Here is a 22748-nt window from a genome sequence, read left to right as displayed (position 1 = left end):
CCACCACGCCCAGCCTTCTTGAACTTCTTTTACAGTCAGTGATAACATAAATGTTTCCATTTGGTTCAATAGGATGAAAGTTTTGTAGCCTTTTGTTTTTGATGGAGAACAGAACAATTCGAGATACAGAGATCCTTCATCTCTGACAACCTTGACTTTCCAAAATGTCACTGAGATCCCTCTCAAAAAGTCTCCTGAGCCATCCAGAACAGAGAATTCAAGCATTTTACGTAGAGCAGAGCTCTTATTCCTCACTCAGAGCCTGTTGACTTCTATATCACACTCAGGGTGAGCTGATTTTGCAACCGAGTGACAAAAGCTATAGTCATGGTTTCCTCAAGGACACCACTAGGGTGTATTTCTAGAGTAATGACCTTAGACATTAAGAAAATCAAGGCCGCTCTGCTGTTTACAAAGGAAACAGGTTTTGTAATCCACATGTACACGATTTTTATAAAATAGTTAATTTTTAAGCTCTTAAATAAGAGAATATTTTCACTGTCTGGAAAATCCCCTTTTTTGGACAACCTTGTTTCCTGATGGCATCAGGTAACTAAGGAGTTAAAATTTCACGTTCTTTGGTGCTACCAAGGATTGTTGCCTTGAAAAGAAGAAGGAAAAAGTAGATGGAGGGTGGTGAGTTAAAAGAATTGACATTCGCAGATAGGCATTTCTATGCTTTTGTTCCTACCACTTGACTTTGCAACACACAGTGCTTTGTAATACCTTCTTGGAGCTCTAAGGCCGAAACATGGCCGCTCTTTAACATTTCCCTGGGACTTTTGGAAAATATACACTCAACCCTGTGACCCAGCAATTCCAGGATCCACCCAAGAGAAATGAAAACATGCCCACACAAGACTTGTGTATGAATTTTGGTAGCAGTATTACTCATAATAGCCTCCTGGGACTCCCCTGACCCCCAGGCTAAAGAAAAAGACCCACTGGAAACCAGTCAGATGTTCATCAACAGATGAATGGATAAAAAGATAAATGGATAAATAAAATGTGGCACAAAGGACAACTGACTACTCAACAATAAAAAGACGTGAAGTATGACGCGTGTTACGACATGGGTGAACCTCTAAAACATTAGGATAAGTGAAAAGGAAAAATCCAGACACAAAAGGCTACATATTGTATGACTCATTAGTATGTAATTTGCAGAAAAGGCAAAACTATAGAGACAGAAAGCAGACCAGGGATGGCTGCGGGGAAGAGGTGGAGATTGACCACCAATGGGAATGAGGGAACTCTCGGGTGATGGAAATGTTCTGAAACTGAGTAGTGGACAGTTGTGTAAATTTACTGAAGCTCATGGAATGATGGGTGAATTTTTTTTTCTCTTTTTTTTTTGAAACGGAGTCTCACTGTGTTGCCCAGGTTGAAGTGCAGTGGCGCTATCTTGGCTCACTGCAAGCTCCACCTCCTGGGTTCACGCCATTCTCCTGCCTCAGCCTTCCAAGTAGCTGGGACTACAGGCGCCCACCACCATGCCCAGCTAATTTTTTGTATTTTTAGTGGAGATGGGGTTTCACCATGTTGGCTAGGATGGTCTCGATCTCCTGACTTCATGATCCGCCCGCCTCGGCCTCCCAAAGTGCTGGGATTACAGGCGTGAGCCACCGCTCCCGGCCTGATGGGTGAATATTTGATAGGTAGATTATACTTCAGAAGTAAAGCTATTTTTAAGAAACACCTAACAAAACAAAGAGGAAACATTTTCTGAGTATCTGTATGGTGCCTGGTTCCACCTAGATAGACATTCCCACCCTTGCTGAACCCCTAAGGTTGATGTAAATATTGGATTTGCGGGAGGGTGGACATGATATAAACCAACCCGTTTGCAGATGAATTGGTGGGAGCATCTGCAGAAAGGCAAAAAAGGCCAACTACTCTATCAGTTGCAGATGGCTCTGTTGCCGATGACAGCCTGTGTCCTGGGTTCTGATGCCCTCTAGAGACAGCCGTGAAGAGGCAGTTTTCTCCTCTGAGAAAGGAACTGGAATGATTGGTTGTATAATTGCAGAATTGTTTCCAATATATCAGCAAGTACTGAAATGGGGAAACTGTCCTTCCTACCTCTGTAGGCTGGAGACCTCAGGTTCAGCTCCGTTTATCAGGGCACAGGACCTTCCTGTTCTGAGACTTTGTTCCAGGGGACTTTTACACTTCAGAGAGTAGCACAGGTCATCCTGCACTTTTGTGGGGTGATTAAAAGCTCACGGTATCCTCTTATGTTTAGCCCATCCAATTCTTCCAGCTGGCCTCAGCCAGAAAAGCAAGGAAGACACCCCCAGTTTGCAGCTGAGAGACTCCAGCCTGGGAGAGCTGAATAAATCTTTTGCCCAGAGTTGTTCCTCAGTAAGTGCTGGAGATGAGGCTCAGACCTGACCTTTGGATTCCCAGATGGAGTGCTCTGAACCCTGTACCTGGGGCTATCTTCAAGCAGCACTCAAATATCGATAGAGATAACATAAAGATGTCCTCAGGAAGATAACCAACTGTTGCCACCCCGTGTGGTCTACAGATTGGGAGACAGGGCCTACCCAAGTGTAGAAACAAACATTTTTTACAACATAGAGAAGGCTGAGAACCAGGATACCAGTATCAATAAAATCTGGATATCACAGAGCATATGAAAGCTAAAGAAAAATAAATAACTGGTCAGGTGTGGTGGCTCACACCTGTAATCCCAGCACTTTGGAAGACCATGGCAAGGGATTGCTTGAGCCCAGGAGTTTGAGACCAGCCAGGGCAACATAGTGAGATACCAGCTCTTAAAAAAAAAAAGAAAGAGAAATTAACCAAGCATGGTGGGGCATACATATGGTACCAGCTACTTGAGAGGCTGAGGTAGGAGGGTAGCCTACGCCTGCGAGGTTGAGGCTGCAGTGATCTGTCATTGCGCCTCTGCACTCCAACCTGGATGACAGAGTGAGACCCTGTCTCGAGAAAAAAAACCCTAATTTTTAAAAGCATTCTTTGAAGGTAAAGGCAGTAAGCTTAGAAACAATGGAAATCACATTTACTGAGTTATTTACTTAAGTAGTCTTTTCCTTTAGGAAACAATGATAACTTTATGCATATTTTAAAGATGTGCAGACAGGTCTCTGCCTTTTACCCTCTCTTAATTCTCACCTAATCATGGAAGGAATTTAGCAGGGAGCCTTGCCCCAAGCTGCGGCTGGAATAACAAGCACAGTATTGACAGGCAGCTCATGAATGACTTGATTATTATTTTGACAAGGGTTTTATTTTTATTTTTCTTTAGCTTCCACAGGCTCCATAATGCCTGGGTTTTATTGATATTGGTATCCTGGCTCCCAGCCTCTTCAATGATTGTAAAAAATGTTTGTGTTTACTGTAAAAAGATAATCTTGCTTTTCAAAGTGATTAATCAAATACACAGAATTTCAGTGTGCCTGCCATTCATTTGTCAAATTCCTGATTTATAATTCATGCTTCCTCCCGTGGGGAGAAGAATGTTTTGTTCAGAAGGTATTTTTGGTGTGGTTCTGTTCCCTGCTAGTGAAATTAGTTTACTAAAAGAGGCCTCGTTCTGGGTGTAGATGGAAGTTTGGCCTGATTAATTGGTCCTTACCGGCATCCTAGAGGTTTCTTCACCAGCAGGGATATTTTGTCCTGTAACACTAACTCAGGTACCTGGAAGCAGCCCCACGCTTGGGCATGCATCACTGCAGAGTCTCCTTTGGAGCTGGAGAAACTCCATGAGCAAGAATGGGCTTATGATAGGACACATCCATTTTCACGCCATCCCTCCTTCAGTTGTATGACTGCATGGAGCCCTTCTGACCTCCAGCAGTGTCACCTGAAACCTGGCTGTGAGAAAGAGCAGGTGTGGATGGGGCCTACCCCCGGCAGCAGTAGAGCCAACTGGGCCATATCCCAGCACTGCTCCCCGGGAAACACGCCTTGTGTTGCATTGACCAGATCTGAGATCATTTGGACAATGTCTTACGCGGCTTTTCCAGGATAGCTATGTGTTCAGGAGTGAGCCCTTACTGAAAGGGAAGAATTGTTGACTCACAAGTTTTTGCTACCAGTTTGGTAGCCACTAATGTGTCCAGAGGCCTAAAGATGGGCTTGTGAGGAGCCTGACTTAGCGTCAGAGGCGCTGTCTTTCGACTCACTTGTGTGTTCACTGCACCCCTGTGCTGGCAGGACTCCCACCTCCACCCCCAGCACTTGTGTGAACAGAGAGCCCAGTGCTCAGGGAAGGGTTGGGCTTCAGGCTTGTAGGATGGATTCCATGGCAGCTCTGTGACTCCTTCTGGGCATTCTTAAAGTAGACAGGGAGCTTAGATGTCACCTGTGCCTTCCCCTTATTGTCCTACGAGTGAGTAAACAGGGCTACAAATAGCACTAAGGGACCTGCATGTGGCTGTGCAGTCATTTCTGGTCCTGGGTCCCAGTCTCTGAACTCCCTCCTGGTCTGACCTCTGTTTGTGAATGTTCAGGAAAATGTCACAGGGCTGCTTGGCAGCATTGTAACCATAATGAGAATCAGGCTGAGGATTGACCAGCTGGTTAGAGGTCCTGGTTTGGGTGTAAATGAAGACCCTTACCAGATGCAGAGAGATCCCCAATGCACGTAGCCTCCAGGGCAGAGGAAGGCTTAGGGGTTCTGTTCTGACCTGGCTATGCTGGCTCTGTAGGGAGGGCTGGGGTCCTTTTTCGTTTGTGTGTTTATACATTAGATCTGTGAGTGGATCTTAGAAATCACTCAAAGTACTGCACTGATTCCTAAACTTAGTAAGAAGCAGAGCAGGAAGAGGAGAGGAAGGATTCATGGTCCATGGGGATCAGGCCCATCAGCACAGAGAACTCAGACTGTCAGCCCTGGCATTGTCCGCTGGCTTCCTGGGGAAGCCAGAGAGAAAGGCCCACTGCAGGGATCTTTCTCTAGACCCAAGCCATAGCTGTCTGCTTTCTTGCCTCCCTGGGGATGGACTTGTCCTGCCACCTGGGTAGCCAGATAGAACGGCTTCCTGTGCTGGTTGGATCCGCTACTTGTGTGTACACCCTCTGGGGCAGAAGCCACTTCTGGTTTGGTGGGCTTTGGTCCTCCAGCACTTCACTGAAACTCAACCTCTCCTAGATTGCTGGTTCTCCACGTGTGGTCCAGGGACCACAGCAGGGGTCAGCACCACCTGGCACTTGTGATAAACGCAGATTCTTTGCCCACCCCAGCTGAATCAGAAGCTCTGGGGGTGGGGCCCAGCCACTTCGCAAACAAGCTTTGTGCACACGAAACTTGGAGAACCACTGTATTGGATTCCAAGTCCTCTTGCCTGGATGAGACGCCAAGGGCACTGCCTGTTGGTGGCTCTTCCTCCTCCCCCACACCTCCAGGGACTGGAACTGGGGCTTCTCAGAGTGAAAGATGAATCAGGGAAGGAGAAGGCCCAGGGTTGACCCCCCACAAGTTTGTCTCCCTGTCACATGCTGTCTCCTATCCCATCATGCTGCCGATTGGGCATGGGCAGGATTTACTTCCATGGATAATGGGAGACTTTAGAGCAAATGTGTAAGCTGTTCCGGTTGGGTAGCAGAGCATGTCTGTTCTCTCATGGATTGCTTTCAAGCACGTTGTGCATACTTGGCTGAGAAAAATAACCAAAGGCATTTCTTGGGAATGATTCTAGTAACATCCTCTGATACAAGAAGCATTATTTGATGGTAATAGAGGTCATAAAATTAATTAGCATCTTATCGATTTTGATACATTGTCCTTGAATCATGTTGTTGCCATTGTTAACAGCAACTATCTGTTCTCCTATAGTGTTAATAACTAAATCTCTTATTGGCAAAGGAAATGTATTGTGGAGCAGGTGGCAAAGAGGACGTATGTTATGTGGCCAGCAGGCTAGAGAAGACTGTGGCCAAGGGCAGGTGCTCTAACATAACATAACATTGATTTCTATGCTTCTAGGAATTACTCCTTCTACGTCCTCGACAACCAGAACTTGCAGCAACTATGGGACTGGGACCACCGCAACCTGACCATCAAAGCAGGGAAAATGTACTTTGCTTTCAATCCCAAATTGTGTGTTTCGGAAATTTACCGCATGGAGGAGGTGACGGGGACTAAAGGGCGCCAAAGCAAAGGGGACATAAACACCAGGAACAACGGGGAGAGAGCCTCCTGTGAGTGACAGCACCCAAAACACCGTGGGCCAAACCATCATGATAACAGCAGACCCTTCTCCCATGTGTGATGGCAACTTTCCTCTGCGGCCCTTTCTTGTTTCACATGGGGGACCACTAGACCATCTTCACTAGCGTTTTGCTGCTACTTATATGTCTTCAGAATCAGTAGTGGGCAGATACGTGATGTATTCATATTTACAAATTCTGTACATCTCTGTGAGTGTGTGAAACACTTATAAATAGGTTCTCTCTCAAACTTTAAAGTGCTGCTTACAGAATGCACAATTAAATGTCCTTTCATACACAGGTGCACAGTTAGATTATTTCTTTTTCTTTTTCTTTTTCTTCTTCTTCTTTTTTTTTTTTTTTTTGAGATGGAGTCTCACTCTGTCACCCAAGCTGGAGTGCAGTGGCATGATCTTGGCTCATTGTAACCTCTGCCTCCTTGGTTCAAGCGATTCTCATGCCTCAGCCTCCCGGGTAGCTGAGATTATGACACCCGCCACCATGCCCAGCTAATTTTTGTATTTTTTTGTAGAGACGGGGTTTCATCATGTTGGCCAGGCTGGTCTCAAACTCTTGACCTCAAATGATCCACCTGCCTCAGCCTCCCACAGTGCTGGAATTACAGGTGTGAGCCACCATGCCCTGTCTGATTATTTTTCAGGGAAGAGCCAGGGTGCTCCAGCCCTGTGAGCTCTATCCTCCCGCTCCCACAGAAGGGAAGCACAGGCCTGTGAGGTGGAGGCGGCTCTGCCCTAAGAACAGCCGCTGTGGGCCACAGGTTTCCTGTCCCTTACACTCGGCTGCCTTGTTTCTCCCACCCCAACGTGAAAAAGATGGAGTGAGCCTGCATCCCTGAGTTGATACCGCTTTTTAAATTTAGAACAATATAATTATAGCCTTGTACTGGTTATAAAACTTAAGGTCTCGTATCAGAGATACAGCAGCGCCTTTCTCATCTAACCATGTGTAGAATATGGCTGCTGAGAATGTGTGGCTCTCTTTGGCTGGACAGGGTTATAAAAGTAAATCGTCTTTTCACCTTTGGCTTTTAATAAGGGAAGGGTATTAGAAAAAAAAAGTAGTTTGTGTGATTAAGGGTGATTTGTGCGTGTGTGCACGCAGACGTACATGCGGGGAGGCAAATCAGAGCTGATACGTGTTTGGCTTTGGCTTGTTTTCCTGGTGTCTGGATTTACCTGGCAATACTTGTTGCTCTGGGGGATCATAGAGGGAAGCATGCTGACTGACCTAGGGCTGAACAGCAGGCTTAGGACCAGTGCCACTTCCCTCCCCCTGCCCACTCTGTCCCTGCAAAGCCCCTGCCTTGCTCACTGTTCAGACCGTAGTAAAATCGGATGTATCAGAGCATTTCAGAGTGCTTTTCTCCTTAGAGTCAGCCAGTCTGACCTGTCAGATCATAAATGTAGTAGCCATTTATTTTCTTTTGAAAAAAAAAATCATGGTTTCCTTTCTAACACTTCAGCAGGAACTGTGACATTTTCCGATCTCAGTTGTGCACATTTTGCCCTAAAGACTTCTTAGCTCTTTTACTGTCTTCAGTCCCTCTGCTTCACCTCTTGAGTGTGTAGTGGGATTCAGGCAGATAAGGGGGCAAAAGGACAACTCATCAGAGAGCTCTGGGTCTCCATGAGGGTAGGCAGTCATCAGTCTTTCCCTGGTCCTTATCGTACTTTGAATTTGGTCCAAGGAATAAGAGAGGGACTTGGCACAGCTTCCCTGCCATACCTGCCAACCAGGCCCACTTCCCATAGAGCACATTAGGCTTGGTCAAGTGAAATCTTCTTGTCATTGCTTAATCCAGCCCCCTGTTGTTTGTCAGCCCTCACTGGAGGCCTCACAGGAGTTCCTGTGTCCTTCCAGTTTGATACCAAGTTTAGACCAAGAAAAGTTCCTTTCTGTGGCACACCTGTGGTCTCTTACCTGTGTTTGGTGGTTGTACAGGAACAGGCAGATATCCACAACTGCAGAACAAGTGTCATCGTCTCTCTAAGAAGATTCAGGGCAGCCTAAAGGCTCATCCTCACCCTACCAGGTCCCCTTTCATAGCCAGGATCTTAGGGATGGAGAAGAAAGATAAGTTCACCTTGTTCACTGAAGTTGCCCTTTGTTTTCAGGTTAGGAAACCCAGGTTCATGTCCAAGTCCCTGGGCAAGTAGCCAGTGCAACTGATTGACCTAAAACAAAGGATGGAACCCTTGGAGCTCTGCATAGTGAAACGTATGATTTCTTAGTGGAAAACGAGAAAACCACTTAGGAAGCCCAGCAGGGAACTTAGCACATATAACCAGCTTTGGGGAAGGGGAAAGCAGTGCCGAGCAAGACAGGTGCTTTTCAGAGACACATGAATCTCTGTCACTCACGGATGTACTCTGTGCCCCAGGTGAAAGTGACGTCCTGCATTTCACCTCCACCACCACGTGGAAGAATCGCATCATCATAACCTGGCACCGGTACCGGCCCCCTGACTACAGGGATCTCATCAGCTTCACCGTTTACTACAAGGAAGCGTGAGTTTCTGCTTTGGGTGATGCCATTCTGTTGACAGGGCTATGAATGGGGAGGGGCCAGTCTTTTGATCCTTGAGTGGGTTGGCTCAATATGGGGAGTCAGCAGAGTCTTCAGGGAGAGCCACATCAAGCATCCCCAGTTCATCCTCATGCACCCTCTCGGGCTGTCCCCTTGATGTCAGTCACAGCCAGTGACAGCCACCAATGGGAAAGTGTTAGCTTGAGGCCTGTCATTCTTTAGTGAGTGATTAGAGATGTTTGAATAAAATAAACCCAGAGTAGGCAAAGCTTGTTTTTTCCAGAATTAGGTCAGTCCAGACTCATAAAGGATGATGGGGGACTTCACTGAAATAATCGTTTCAGTCTCCTTACCCACTAGCCCTACCCTAGGAACACCCTGCAGGCACATGGCTCCCTTGTATCATCTTATTCCTGTCTCTCTCTGTGTGTGCCTCTCCCAAGCTGTGGCCCTCTGCTCTAGGTCATGAGCCTTCCAAACAAGTGAAGGAAAGTGGAGAGAGAAAAACCTTCATGTCTTGAGCTTTTTGTGACTTCTCCTGGACTCTGTTGGGAGCTTTTCTTGTGCAATCACATGACATTCACCCATCTAAGCAGCCGACGGTTATTCCTCCCTACTGCAGCTCTCTTTGGTCTCCCTCTTCTTTCCTTTGCCTCCTGTATCCATGTGGCTACCCTGGTCTACTTAGCCATCCCCGTTCCTAGGTCCCATCTTAATCTCATAGTTCTCTTTCCCAATGAATGGCTTCCAAAGAGCAGGAACCAGAGGCACCTTATGACAGCATCTTTTACTCTTTCCTCCTGCCAGAGCTGGGGTCCTATGAATGAGAAATGGGGTACTTAGGATTACTAGGCTTTCAGGGTTCATACATAGGGGAGCCCCTCATGATCTCCCATCGTGACAGACAGGGTTTTGTTAATGTTTGTTTCAGAAGCCAGTGACCAGCAGCTGTCCAGTCCTTTTATCTGATAAATGTAAAATATCTACCCAACCATGCATCTGTGCAAAGTACTATATTCTCTTTGATAGTCACACCAATGCTTTGGCAATGTCAGCTGGTAATTTCACTAAGGACTTGATGCTAGTTTCTAAGGCAATCTGGAAACTAAATATTTGAATATTATAAGATGCTTAAGCATCAGAATTTTTGATGAGCAATTTGAATTTTAGAAGCTACTTCTGTTTGTCTGTAGGAAAGTCATTTTTCTCCAAGTTACCTTTTATCAATATCTGATATTTGCATTAACTGACTATGCTTGTTTTTTTCTTAATGATGGAAAAATGCTGCAATCAGAAGAGAGAAAAATAGTATTTACATCTGTTCTTAAGGAGCAGTAACTGTCAAATCCTGGTAACTGTTGAACTGGTTCTTCCTGAGGCAGAGCATTCAATTCTGTAGTGCACGACTGGGGAAGCCCAGAGTCCAGTCGCTTCATTTTCTTCTTCTATAAAAGTCTAATTGATTAATAAAGAAAGTGTGACGTGCTGGGCCTCTGGGGAAGATTTTTGAGGATTTTGATGTCAGAGCCCCAAACTTTCTCTAAACTTGATTGTCTTTCAGACCTTTTAAGAATGTCACGGAGTATGATGGGCAGGATGCCTGCGGCTCCAACAGCTGGAACATGGTGGACGTGGACCTCCCGCCCAACAAGGACGTGGAGCCCGGCATCTTACTGCATGGGCTGAAGCCCTGGACTCAGTACGCCGTTTACGTCAAGGCTGTGACCCTCACCATGGTGGAGAACGACCATATCCGTGGGGCCAAGAGTGAGATCTTGTACATTCGCACCAATGCTTCAGGTATCCATGCCCAGACAAGCCCCCAGCATCCACACTTCTTCACAAGCTCACTGGGCTTGCTTATACAAGGTGTCATTGTAGAGTTACCAGTGAGCTATGCCTGTTGTCTTTCTTATCAATACGTAATACTGTGTTATATTCTTTTTCCCACTGCTAACACATTAGGCTCTTCCGTGCCATTTTCTGGCCTCAGTACCATCTTCCATCATCTCTCTCCTGCTCTGTGCCTTTGAGCCCAGGTCCTCCAGAATGCTGGGCTGGTTTCTTTGGAAGGCCCAGCCTGGAAACAGCCATCTTCGGCTGCCCTTCTTTCTTGTTTATTTTGATGTTGAATCCTCCAGGAACTGAAACCATGCTGATCTGTGTTCCACTTAATTCATGTGGCTCACTGGTTTTCCATCTTCATTCTGGAGCCTGTAGAGTTCTAAAGTGTTCAACAAAAGTTGAAAGATTGCAGATGTAGTATGTTGTGGATATTCAAAGTATTCACTGATGATGATATTCCTCCTTCCTCTATCTTTAGGTTCTAAACCGCCTCATTTCTCAACTCCAGATCTGGAAACAATAAAAGCAAACATAAATGTTTTCCAAGTATATAAAAGCTAGTTTAGAAGTAGGAAAATCCACTTCAGTTTTAAAGACACTGATTGTTTTAGTCCATTGGAGCTTCTGTCACAAAAAAACAGCGTAGCCTGGGTGGCTTATAAGCAATAGAAATGTATTTCTCACAGTTCCAGAAGCCACAAAGTGCAAGATCAAGGCGCTGGCAGGTTTGGTGTCTAGTGAGGGCCCACTCCATGGCTCATAGATGGCTGTCTTTTCGTTGCGTCCTTGCATGGTGGCAGGGATGCAGGAGCACTCTCCAGGGCCTCTCGTAGAAGGGCCTGAATTCCATTCATGAGGGCTTCACCCCCATGACCCAATCACCTCCCAAAGGCCACACCTCCTAATTCCATCACCTTAGGGGTTCAAATTTTGACATGTGAATTTTGGTGGGGGGCACAGACATTCAGCCTATAGCACTGATAAACATTATTTGATAATAGCCATTATTTTAGTGGGTAAGATGTTTTTAAATACCCATAAGCAAGCACAAAATGAGTTTAAATGGCAAGAGAGGAGGGTGAGAAGAAAATGCTGGTGGGGAAAACCTTTTGCTGTGTGCACCTGCTTCTTCCTCCCCTCCTACCCCATTTCCATGACCCTGTTAAGTGGCCACAGTCATGTCACTGGGTGAAGTGCTTATTAAAAAGAAATTGGCACAGGCTTCTGATCCTGGGTGTGGGTTGGTATAGCAGAGATTCAATGCAACAGAGTAAGTTTTTCATCTTAAAATTTGGAAGTAATCCCTGCCTAGCAATTCACTGTAGCATTTGGGAAACATAGGAATATCTGCTTATTGTGACAGATTCTCAAGAAATCTGCTTCCTTTCCACAAAGATGGAAACCAGGCACTGTACAAATGAGTCAGTTCACGACATTTTGTCCTCTGTCCTTACACGCAGCAGAAACAGACAAGAACTTGGTCCTCTGCCTCTGCTTTTTTGTGACACCTATCATAAGAATGTATCTAGGAATGAGCTGTTTATTTTTGAAGTACTTATTTTTGGAAACCCTAAAGTGGCTGAGCATCAAGTGGTTATGTTTTCTTTGAAAACATTAGTATTAGTCATAACCTTTTTCCAAAGTATTATCCCTTAAAGATGTTCAGAACCTTGTGTGTATTGTATAACCTGGAGCACCCTCAAGCTCTCCACCCTTTTCGAGTTTGAAAAATGGCTTAGGCAAACATGTTGCTTAAGCGATATCCAGCGAAGGTGTCTCCTGCGCTTTGGAAAACCGTCAACATTGGTGCTTTTTTGTGACCCAATAAGGACAAGATTTCAGTGGTTCTGGGATGCATTTGATCTTTATGCACACTTCAGCTCTGGGTTTGGGTTCAGGGGTCAGCGTAAGTAAACCTTGATCAGATAACTATGCTTTGCCTATAATCAGCATTCATTCTGCTGGTAACAGAGTCCTTTGCTTGAAATGAGGCTTCCATGCATTTGCAGTTTTAGACTGCTTTTCAGAGTCATGCCTCACTCATTGTACCGAAGGATGCTTGTGGAAATGGCGGACTTCCGTGTTCTTTGCATTGCCTCTTCCCCATCCCTGTTACAGCTGTGACACGGGCATGCACACTCCTGCACACACACAGGCTCTCCAGCCCCCTTTCCACTACCCTCTTTCCATTTGACTTCATGACATTTTTATCAGAGATTCAGAATCTCAGATGAAATCCAAGTCAGCCTATTTTACCAGTTGTCGAAACTGCCAGAGTTCAGCGCTGTGGAGAATGGCAGTTGTAATAAATGAGAAATACCAGGTGTTTGAATTAGCTGTAGATTTTCATATTGTCTCTTCTAACTCTGCTTGTGCCCCCGCAGCCTTTTTCCATTTACAATTCAGTAATATTTGTTTTCACAGAGATTATCTGAGGAAATAAATTATAAAGGGAAATGTTGGCATTTAAAGTAGTACTATTTCAAAATAAGGTTCACTTTTCACTTTGTATTTCATTGTTCATTGTTATTTTCTTATCCAGGTCAAACTTACAGTTTCCTGTTGGCTTGCACAGAGTATCTGATAGCCTGAATCTTAAGTTCATTTCATTTTCTGGAATATTCTTTGTTCCCCTTTGCAGTTCCTTCCATTCCCTTGGACGTTCTTTCAGCATCGAACTCCTCTTCTCAGTTAATCGTGAAGTGGAACCCTCCCTCTCTGCCCAACGGCAACCTGAGTTACTACATTGTGCGCTGGCAGCGGCAGCCTCAGGACGGCTACCTTTACCGGCACAATTACTGCTCCAAAGGTAAAGGTGCACCGGCGGCCTGGACGGAGGGTGTGACTGTTCATTCCTGTGGTTTGAATGTACCTGGGCCCTATTTACACATATCAGATAACAGTGTAGTTCTCCATTACACACCAGCTATCTTTTTTTTTCTTTTTTTTTTTTGGTGAGACAGAGTCTCAATCTGTTGCCCAGGCTGGAGTGCAGTGGTACAATCAGGGGTCACTGCAATTTCTGCTTCCCAGGTTCAAGCAATTCTCATTCCTCAGCCTTCCGAGTAGCTGGGGTTACAGGCATGCACCACCATGCCTGGCTACTTTTTATATTTTTAGTAGAGATGGGTTTCACCATGTTGCCCAGGCTGGTCTCAAACTTCTGACCTCAGGTGATTCCCCCGCCAAAGCCTCCCAAAGTGCTGGGATTATAGCCTTGTGCCACCGCATCTGGCCAAGACCAGCTATCTTCTTGATTAAAGGTGCTGAGAGCTATTATTTTTCTTCACAAGCATGTATAGTGGCTTTCATTCCCACTCTTGTTTTGGCTTTTCTTTTCCGAGAAGACAAAATCCCCATCAGGAAGTATGCCGACGGCACCATTGACATTGAGGAGGTCACAGAGAACCCGAAGACTGAGGTGTGTGGTGGAGAGAAAGGGCCTTGCTGCGCCTGCCCCAAAACTGAAGCTGAGAAGCAGGCCGAGAAGGAGGAGGCTGAGTACCGCAAAGTCTTTGAGAATTTCCTGCACAACTCCATCTTTGTGCCCAGGTATCGAACTCTTGTGAAATTTCACTTGGCAAAACCCACTGCTCAGGTGGGTTCTGTTGCCTTTCTCCCCACCAGGTAATGTGTAAGTCAGCAGCGGGGAGGTACGATACAGTAGCCATTGAGATGGAGCCAAAAAAGATGACAGGTTCGGTGAAGTGAGTTCCTGTGGAAGCCAGTCAGCCCTGAAGGGAACAGGGACCAGGGCTTGGGTTGCTGGGGCCACCGATGTGACAGGTGCTGCTGTCTCAGCCACAACCCCCTACAGAGAGCAGGTAGGCACCCTATGGTAGAGGCAGGGAGGGGAAACTCAAAGAGTACTGAAATCCGCTGCCTGGTAAGAGGAAAGGCCAGGATTTGGGCCCATCTCTGCCCTTCCCAATTCTCTCTGCCGCCTCTCTCAGCCTGACAGAGGAGGAGTGAAGCAAGAGGGAAAAACATCAGAGTCTGTTGGAAGGGGCCTGACTTCAAAACCTAGCCAGGTGCCGCAGGCATCCTTTACAAGTAGGTTTAGGAACCAGTGTAGGGAGACAGCCTGCAGTGGCTGTTTATTCCGTGGTTACTCTGCCTTTCAAAGCAACACAGCCCCTGCCCCAGGGTCTCTGCTCCTTTGCTGTGGTCTTGGTTTCTGGGGAGTGGGTACAAAAGCAGAAGAAAGTAAATGTTCATAGTAGCCAAATCCGGAAACAACCCAGTGTACATCAACAGGTGAGTGGCTTAACAGAGTGGGCTTGAACCATACAGTGGAATATTACTCAGCCATAAAAAGGGAGGGAATTTCGATCCATGTCACAACACAGATGAACCTCGAAGACACCGTGCCAAGTAAAACAAGGCCAGACACAAAAAGACAAATAGTGTATGATTTTATGTTGTGTGAAATATATGGAATGGGCAAATGTATGGTGACAGAAAGTAGAGTTGAGTTTACCAGGGGATGGGGATAGAGTGTGGAGAGGAATGGGAATTATTCCATAATTGATAGATTTTCTATTTGGAGTGATGAAAATTTTTGGAAATAGATGATGATGATAGTTGTACCATTCTGTGAATGTAATTAATGCCACTGAATTGTACCCTTAAAATGATTAAAATGGCAAATTTTTGTCTTACATATATTTATTTTGTTTTAAAATTTTATTTTAACACAATAAAAAATGTTAAACAATTTTTGTTTTCCTTTCAAAAAAGGATTAGCCCAGTAAAGGATTTCCAGTGTGGGAAAGGAGATGGAAGCACAGTGGTATTCCCTGGCCCTCTCTTCCTGTAAGATTATAGTGCAGATTTTGGAAACGACCTCATGCCTGAAAACTAGGCCAAGGAGTTGGATTTAAATCAGCATGGTACCCATGAGTTGCCCACCTGCAGTCCCCACGGTGCCCCTGCTGCCACTACCCCACCCAGCACGTTCCCTTCCCCTCACTGCCCCCAACCCTGAGAGGAGCCTGTAGTAGCTATTTATTCTGCAATGACTCTGCCCTTATAGACTTTCTTAGGCTGTAACAACAAATGGTTTTTAAAGTGATTTTTTTTTCTGCCAAATGACCTTTTTGATATTTGCAAAATGGTTGAAATAGCTGTTTCACTTCGAGAAATCAGTAAAGTGAGAAATAAAGACCGATTAGAACTGGAGGCACTATTTCCTTTTGAGAGTGAGCCTCTTCATTGCTTGGTGGCTTTCTTCCCCTCCCCTCCTCTCTCGAAGTTAAAACCACCAGAGCAGCCGGACATGGTGGCTCACGCCTGTAATCCCAGCACTTTGGGGGAGGCTGAGGTGGGCAGATCATGAGGTCAGGAGTTCGAGACCAGCCTGGCAACATGGTGAAACCCCATCTCTACTAAAGATATAAAAAATTAGCCAAGCGTGGTGGCATGCACCTGTAATCCCAGCTACTCGGGAAGCTGAGGCAGGAGAATCGCTTGAACCGAGAGGTGGAGGTTGCAGTGAGCTGAGATTGTGCCATTGCACTCCAGCGTGGGCAACACAGCAAGACTCCATCTCAAGGAAAAAAAAAAAAAAACACCAGAGCTGTGAGAAGGGCCTGCGAGCCCTTCATGGCCTCTCGCATCCTGCCCCGCTGGGGAAATCTTCTGTCTGCTGGTAGGTGACAGGGCTTTGAGTGTGAGCCTTGAGGTTCAGTGCCCTAGGCCATTTCCTTATCCAGGATATCTGTGTATCACTGGTGGTTCCTAGAAAGCAGAAAGTTTGAGGACTAGAAAGATTGCAAAGAGTTGTGGAAACTGGAACTCAATGAGGTTTGGTGACTTCTCCGACATCCTAATTAATTAAGAATCGGTCTGGGACCTGGCCCTTATTCCCACACACCAACTCTCTTTCCCTCCTCTTCTCCTCCATTGCGTTGCTTCTCGTGGTGCTTTCCACCTAGACCAGCAGAGGCTCAGCTTGTGGCAGCTCCTGCGCCCGCCACATGGAAGGATGGATTTAGAGTGTCCCAAGCAGGCTGGGTGGGAAGTTTGTTTATTCTCTATCAAAGGCCATTGGTTACGTTGCTGTCTTGTTCCACCAACCAGCAGGAGGTTCGGGTTGTGAATCAAGGTTTTGGGAAGATTTTGCTGAAAGGCCCCTTGCTTTCAGTTGTAGTTACAAGGCAAGACCTGTTTTTTTCTCATCAGATGTGGAGCACAAGATTATGTGATGTGTGAAGGCAGAGCCGCGATTGACACTGATGTTATTAATGCACAGCATTGGTGGTGGTGGGTTCAAAACAAGTTTCCTCTATTCCACTTGAGAAGTGTGTTTATCTGTCCCCCCAGTCCTTCCTTTCTCTCTCCTAAGACAAGTCCAACTTATGATTCTCCTTTCCATGGATGTATATAAAGACAATATTTTGTTCATGGTGAGAGGCCATACTTTATAAGAAGTTAATGTTTGTTTTTTGCCTCCTACTGAGTTCTGGCAGAGTTGGGTGAAGGAGTGTCCAGCTGACAGTATGATTGAATCATAAAGGCTGGCTTTCTATCTTACAAGTGAAATGTCCGAAAACGGATTTGATTTCTTTCAATTCATTCTGAGAATAATTTATTTGTGGGATAAAACCAGTTAAGTAAGATTTAGTTCCTTATAAATTGTCCAGAATATCCTGTATGTTTTGAAGTAGAGTGGAAGCTAGAGTTTGTAAAACTAGTTTCTGAAGTCAGTGTTTGGCAGTAAATGCCTTTCTTTTGACTACTGTCTTTATTTTGTAAATCACATAGTTTGGTTTAACTAGCTAAAATGTTGACAGATGTTGGAAAGTAAAAGGTTTTCCAATAGGGCTAGGTTGTATCATGGGGTGGAGCGGGGAAAGTTGGCAGTAATGTTTGCTGTTGGGCACACGATTTGGAAATGTAGTTGTTTACCAAAAAATGATGTATGAGCCATTGTGCTTCCCCTGTTCCTGCCTTCCAGATAATGTTCTGTGTCACCTCCCTCCCCTTGTCACTGCCTTGATGTCATCAGCATTGAGAGCTGTGCAATCCCTAAAAGTGTGGTGTTGATAAACAAGTAAACTACTGAGTATACTTAATGATGTAATCCCGGTTAAACGTGGTGGCCGGGCTAGGAGAGGGGTTTTGACACAGAATTAATTTGTAGTGCATCAAACCTAAGCAACTTCTGACAGACACAAGTGTATATTGTGTTGGTTTTGAAGGAAGGGCTGGAAATTTGTTGATGTGTTGACAAAGATTTCCGTGGCAGTAAATGTGGTTTCTTGTGTTTTTCCCTTCCAGGAAGCTTGGTTGGCTGGTTGGTTGGCTTGCAGAGTGTGAGGATTGTGGATAATCAGCCTCATGTCCTTACCCTTCCTCCCCCAGTATTGTGAAAGCAAATGTACATGCCCTGACCTTGTGGTTTTCTGCTTGTTGGAATGAGCCTATCTGTGTTGGGCAGTTTATGCCTTTGATGGGACCCCCATGTGCCACTACACAAAGAAGGACCATGTTTTCCTCAGGGGAATCCATGGGCTGAGAAGACTAGGGAGCCAGAGGCCCTTTCCCCAAGCCCCCTGCTCTCCCCTTCCCAGGTTCTGGCCTAAGGACCAGCCAGAAACCTGCCGAGCGTCAGCTGAACCTGCTAGTGGCTTCTGGACTGCTCCGTCCCCTGTGTGAGCTTTCCCTGTCTGCTGCTGCTGCCGCTCTCTCCCCTCCATGGCACTGATGAGCTTCCCATGTTCTGGACTTTCTCATTTCCCTGGGCAGATGGAATTCATCCCATTTACTCCCTGCCTTTTGCCTGTTCCTAAGACCAGTGACCCCAGCCAAAGGCCTCAGCCTTGTTTTCTCACCATTGGTCCGTGGCTGACCTGAGGGTTGCCCTTTCTCCATCTGGGTGCTCCTCTCGTATTCTGTTTGTTTTTGTTGGTTCCTGTAAACATTAGGATTCTGTTTTAAGGTTTCTAGGGGGAGCCACAAAGCCCATTTTTTCATATTTGACCAAAGCAGCAATTAGAGGGTCACACCCTCATGCCTCATCTGCCCTTTTCGGTGTGAATGTCCTCTTTGTGATGACTTTATGCACTCCCTTTTGCTTTTTGGTTGTTCCAGTCCCCATTCAAATCCATGACAAAGACTCTGCCCTCTCGTGGGCAGGACCTTGGTGAGGCCACAGGTGCTCACTGCTGAGTTGGGAGGAGGCCTGGGTGGGCTTCAGGGACCTGCAGAGTGTAGCAAGCACAGATGCTTGGGGTTGGGGGTGGGCCCGCAGCAGAAGCCCCCAAGAAGAGACCTGAGGTCCGTGGAGCTGCTTGTTGCTAGGCTCCAGGCATCTTTATTTCCACAGTCAGAGCAGATCCAAGGAGCCACCACCATAGGCTTTTATATCCCTCTGCCCCAGGTCTTTGGGGCCTCTGCCACACACCTCACCTCTCCCCTCCTGCCCTAATAAATCTTAGCGCAGCTGGTAGGTTTGCCACCTTTAATGCTTAACCGTAAGGTCTGTGACCAGATGGCTTGAGTGTTCTGATGACACAGCCAGGACTGCCTGGCCAAGAATGGCAGAGACACTGTTTGCCTCTAGGTAAAATCGAAGAACCACTCTGAGAGCCAGGGGGTGGGGGTGAGAGTTTGTGTGCCTATTCTGACACTTGCATAGTAGAGAAAGCAAGATAATGAGGAAGGACATCCCCGTGTTATTCATGCGTTCTTATCCAAGGGGGCTGAATAGCTCCTTCTATTCCATGGTTAAGATTCTTCTGTTACTCTTACTCAAGTCATAGAAAAGACGAAAGAGGTAAAAGCACTTAAAAGCCACATTTATCTCTTCCTTGCAGACCTGAAAGGAAGCGGAGAGATGTCATGCAAGTGGCCAACACCACCATGTCCAGCCGAAGCAGGAACACCACGGCGGCAGACACCTACAACATCACAGATCTGGAAGAGCTAGAGACAGAGTACCCTTTCTTTGAGAGCAGAGTGGATAATAAGGAGAGAACTGTCATTTCTAACCTTCGGCCTTTCACATTGTACCGCATTGATATCCACAGCTGCAACCACGAGGCTGAGAAACTGGGCTGCAGCGCCTCCAACTTTGTCTTTGCAAGGACTATGCCTGCAGGTACGGTATATCCGGGTGGCCCCATTGCCACCTTCCTCACAACCTAGTGGAGAAGATGTGTTTTATGGACAAAGGGTCTGACACCCAGGGCCACGACCCTTAGACTCAGGTCTGCCTGCTAAATAACGTGCCATCATTGGCAGGTGGCGTAGTAGACCAGCTGCCTAGGGAATAGAGCTCATGCTCTCCTAGTGACACCACTCCCAGCCTGGTCTCTCCGTGGAACATGCTGGGAGCAGGGAGCTGTCTGCATGGTCCGCCCTCCACCTGCTACTTGGTGCACATCGTGCACTCCCACTGTCTTTTGCCCCTCTTGTGCACAAATCGGGTTGCCCCCCCCCACCCCCGAGCTCTGACATATTCAGAGATGTCTCCAGTTAATTGCCTCGATCCAGAGTAACCATTGCCCCTCAAGATCAACTCCTGGAGTAGCCTCTGGTCTTGCTTATTTAGCCTTTGGCTTTCCCTTGTTGTTAGGCACTGCCTGTCACTCGGGCATTCAAGAACTGCCCTGTTCTTTAGGAAGCCTCAGGCAGTAGAAACAGCATGGAGGTGATAGGAGTCTGGGGCTTGGGGTCCTCCATGCAGTTCTGGCACTGAAGTCCATTGTAGCATGCCTTGAGGCAATCGTCAGGCTCCCTGCCTCAGTTTCCTTAGCCCTCCCAGGAGAGACATAGCCCAACTGACCCGTCAGGTGCCTTTTGCAGCTGTAACTTTCCGTGACCTTTGCTCATCACCACTTTATTCACTGCTTCAAGAAGCAAAAGCAAGAAAGGAACCACCACAAGGTCAATCAGCCGCTGGAGGAGTTGATGCCAGCAGGGAGAGCTTGCCCTGCTCTCAGCACCAGCCTCCCAGCAGCTTCCTCACAGGCTGGGCTTGGGGCCATCCTTTGTGCCTGTGTAAAAATTGCAGTTGCCGTGTGTAGCCGTGGGCCACGGAAGGTCCCTGTCACAGCCGGCAGACCCCACGCCCTGCTTCTGCTTATTCAGCATCTTTTCAGGGCTGCTTGTGTTTGATGGCTTCACAAAGCTTTCTTTTTTCAAGCGGTAGGCACAGAAGAGAAGAAAGTTACTTAGGTTGCCAAGATTTTCCTGCTGTGCTTGGCAGCAGGCTTTTTTTGTTGAAGGACTGGGGAGAAAGGAGGATCTTGTGGCATCTTGAGACGTGCAAGTTGTGGGGTTGGTATGATTCTGAATCCTCCGCTGTGTGTGAGCAGCCTGCTCAGGGGCAGTGTACGTGGCTGATCTCCATAGTCCTGCCCGCGTGGATTGGGGGGTTATTCTCAGGTCAGCCCAGTGTTGGCCTCCCTCCCTGGGAACCCAAATCCAACTTTGTCACTTGTTTAAATTGTACAGAAGGAGCAGATGACATTCCTGGGCCAGTGACCTGGGAGCCAAGGCCTGAAAACTCCATCTTTTTAAAGTGGCCAGAACCTGAGAATCCCAATGGATTGATTCTAATGTATGAAATAAAATACGGATCACAAGTTGAGGTAGGACTGGGGCCGTGGCCTGTGCCCGCATGTATGTATTTCCATCCATTGACAACATATGCTACCTGACTGCGCAGGATACCTCCTGGTTAGCATAGGAGTTAAAACAATAAAATACGTGCCAAGCTGGTGAGGATTTGGGTCTTTCTACCCACTCCATACTCTCTAAGGAGTACTCCATAGAGGGCAAAGAGCTAGGCTGCTTTTTGCCTTCAAGAAATGATTTCATTATTTAAGATAACCTTGTGGCATAGGCCAGATCAGTTCTAATAACTTTTAATCCTTCTGGAGTTCTTGGTTACAAAAATGTTTGGTTAAAGCTTTTGGGTGTACTTAAAGCCACCTGAAGACGACCTTTTAAGATTTGATTTCTTTCTCTTTACTGACACTCGGGATCATTGTTAGGTGGGAGGTCATATCAGGCAGCTGGAGTCCCCAGTGTGGTGAGTTTAGTTGGCAGGCCCGAGATTTCTCCTGCGTTCATGGGAAATTGACATGTATGTTTTATTTCCCCAGGATCAGCGAGAATGTGTGTCCAGACAGGAATACAGGAAGTATGGAGGGGCCAAGCTAAACCGGCTAAACCCAGGGAACTACACAGCCCGGATTCAGGCTACATCTCTCTCTGGGAATGGGTCGTGGACAGATCCTGTGTTCTTCTATGTCCAGGCCAAAAGTAAGGCTTGTGGAGGGAGAAGAAATGTGTAAAACTGAAAGCAGGGTGGTCCAGGATTAGGACAGCCTGAGTGTTTATGGCCCTCTTATTTTCTGTTAAAATAGAGTTGGTCAGTTTTCAGAAGGGTCATGCTAAGGTGCCGGCACATACCAGCACTTTGTGTGGAAGCTTGGGTGGGGCAGATGCTGAGCTTTGGGCCCCTACCTCATGTGGCAGGAAGGGAGAGGAACTGAGCCTCTCTTTTGAGGTGGTGCAACCACTGGAGAGCCAGAGGAGACTGTTGCTTTCGACCTGGCTTATATTCAAAGACCTTTCTTTTTCTTTCTTTCTTTTTTTTTTTAAACAAAAGACATTTTATAAAGCATTGAATTGACCATTCCACCTCCTACTTGGTCAGTAAAACTAGATAGGGCTCAGATTCAGGGCTTGAAGTCCTAAGGGGTGAAAGGAACTCCAGAGGTCATCTGGTTCAGCCTGCTACAGGGCAGGAATTTCCATGGTAGCATCCCAGACCCTCCAGTGCCCTTTTAAAGCCCCCATATGCCTTGGAAATGTACGGTGCTCACCCTTTGGTGCAGAGACTGAGGAATGTGAGTTTATGCTCAAGTCATTAACAAGAGAATTCTTAGGCTGTTCTGTGTGATGACTTCAGATTTTAAAACAAATTATAGGATGTGTAAGTACAACAAGAGCCACATATTTGTTGTTTGACCAACAAAATTTAATATTTTGGTGAAATTATTTCTGTGTTGAGTTTCTGTTATTTCTTATTAGAAACCCAGTTTTTAAGATTATTTCATGTTCATGGAATGGAATCAACTTTGGCATAACACATAAAATAGCAATGCAGCCTTGCTTTGTGGTAACACTCTTGGGTCTAGTGGGCTGATCTTTCCTGGTGT

General features: G+C 46.3%; 1 protein-coding gene across 2 annotated transcripts in view; it reads left to right on the top strand.

Annotated features, from left to right (window-relative positions):
* The window catches only part of IGF1R (insulin like growth factor 1 receptor), a 317675-nt gene that overhangs the window by 256358 nt on the left and 38569 nt on the right, over nucleotides 1–22748 (top strand). For both annotated transcript variants that reach the window (XM_003901424.5, XM_021940884.2), the window contains exons 6-13: nucleotides 5957–6171; nucleotides 8582–8708; nucleotides 10289–10527; nucleotides 13214–13381; nucleotides 13920–14124; nucleotides 19392–19675; nucleotides 21034–21170; nucleotides 21687–21846. In XM_003901424.5, the coding sequence (XP_003901473.2) occupies nucleotides 5957–6171; nucleotides 8582–8708; nucleotides 10289–10527; nucleotides 13214–13381; nucleotides 13920–14124; nucleotides 19392–19675; nucleotides 21034–21170; nucleotides 21687–21846 (1535 nt within the window). The remainder of the gene's footprint in view (nucleotides 1–5956; nucleotides 6172–8581; nucleotides 8709–10288; nucleotides 10528–13213; nucleotides 13382–13919; nucleotides 14125–19391; nucleotides 19676–21033; nucleotides 21171–21686; nucleotides 21847–22748) is intronic.

Source organism: Papio anubis, chromosome 7 (genome assembly GCF_008728515.1).
Source record: "Papio anubis isolate 15944 chromosome 7, Panubis1.0, whole genome shotgun sequence".
NCBI classification, from domain to species: domain Eukaryota; kingdom Metazoa; phylum Chordata; class Mammalia; order Primates; family Cercopithecidae; genus Papio; species Papio anubis.
The sequence above is the reverse complement of the archived record's forward strand: the minus strand, read 5'-3'. Positions and strand labels throughout refer to the sequence as shown.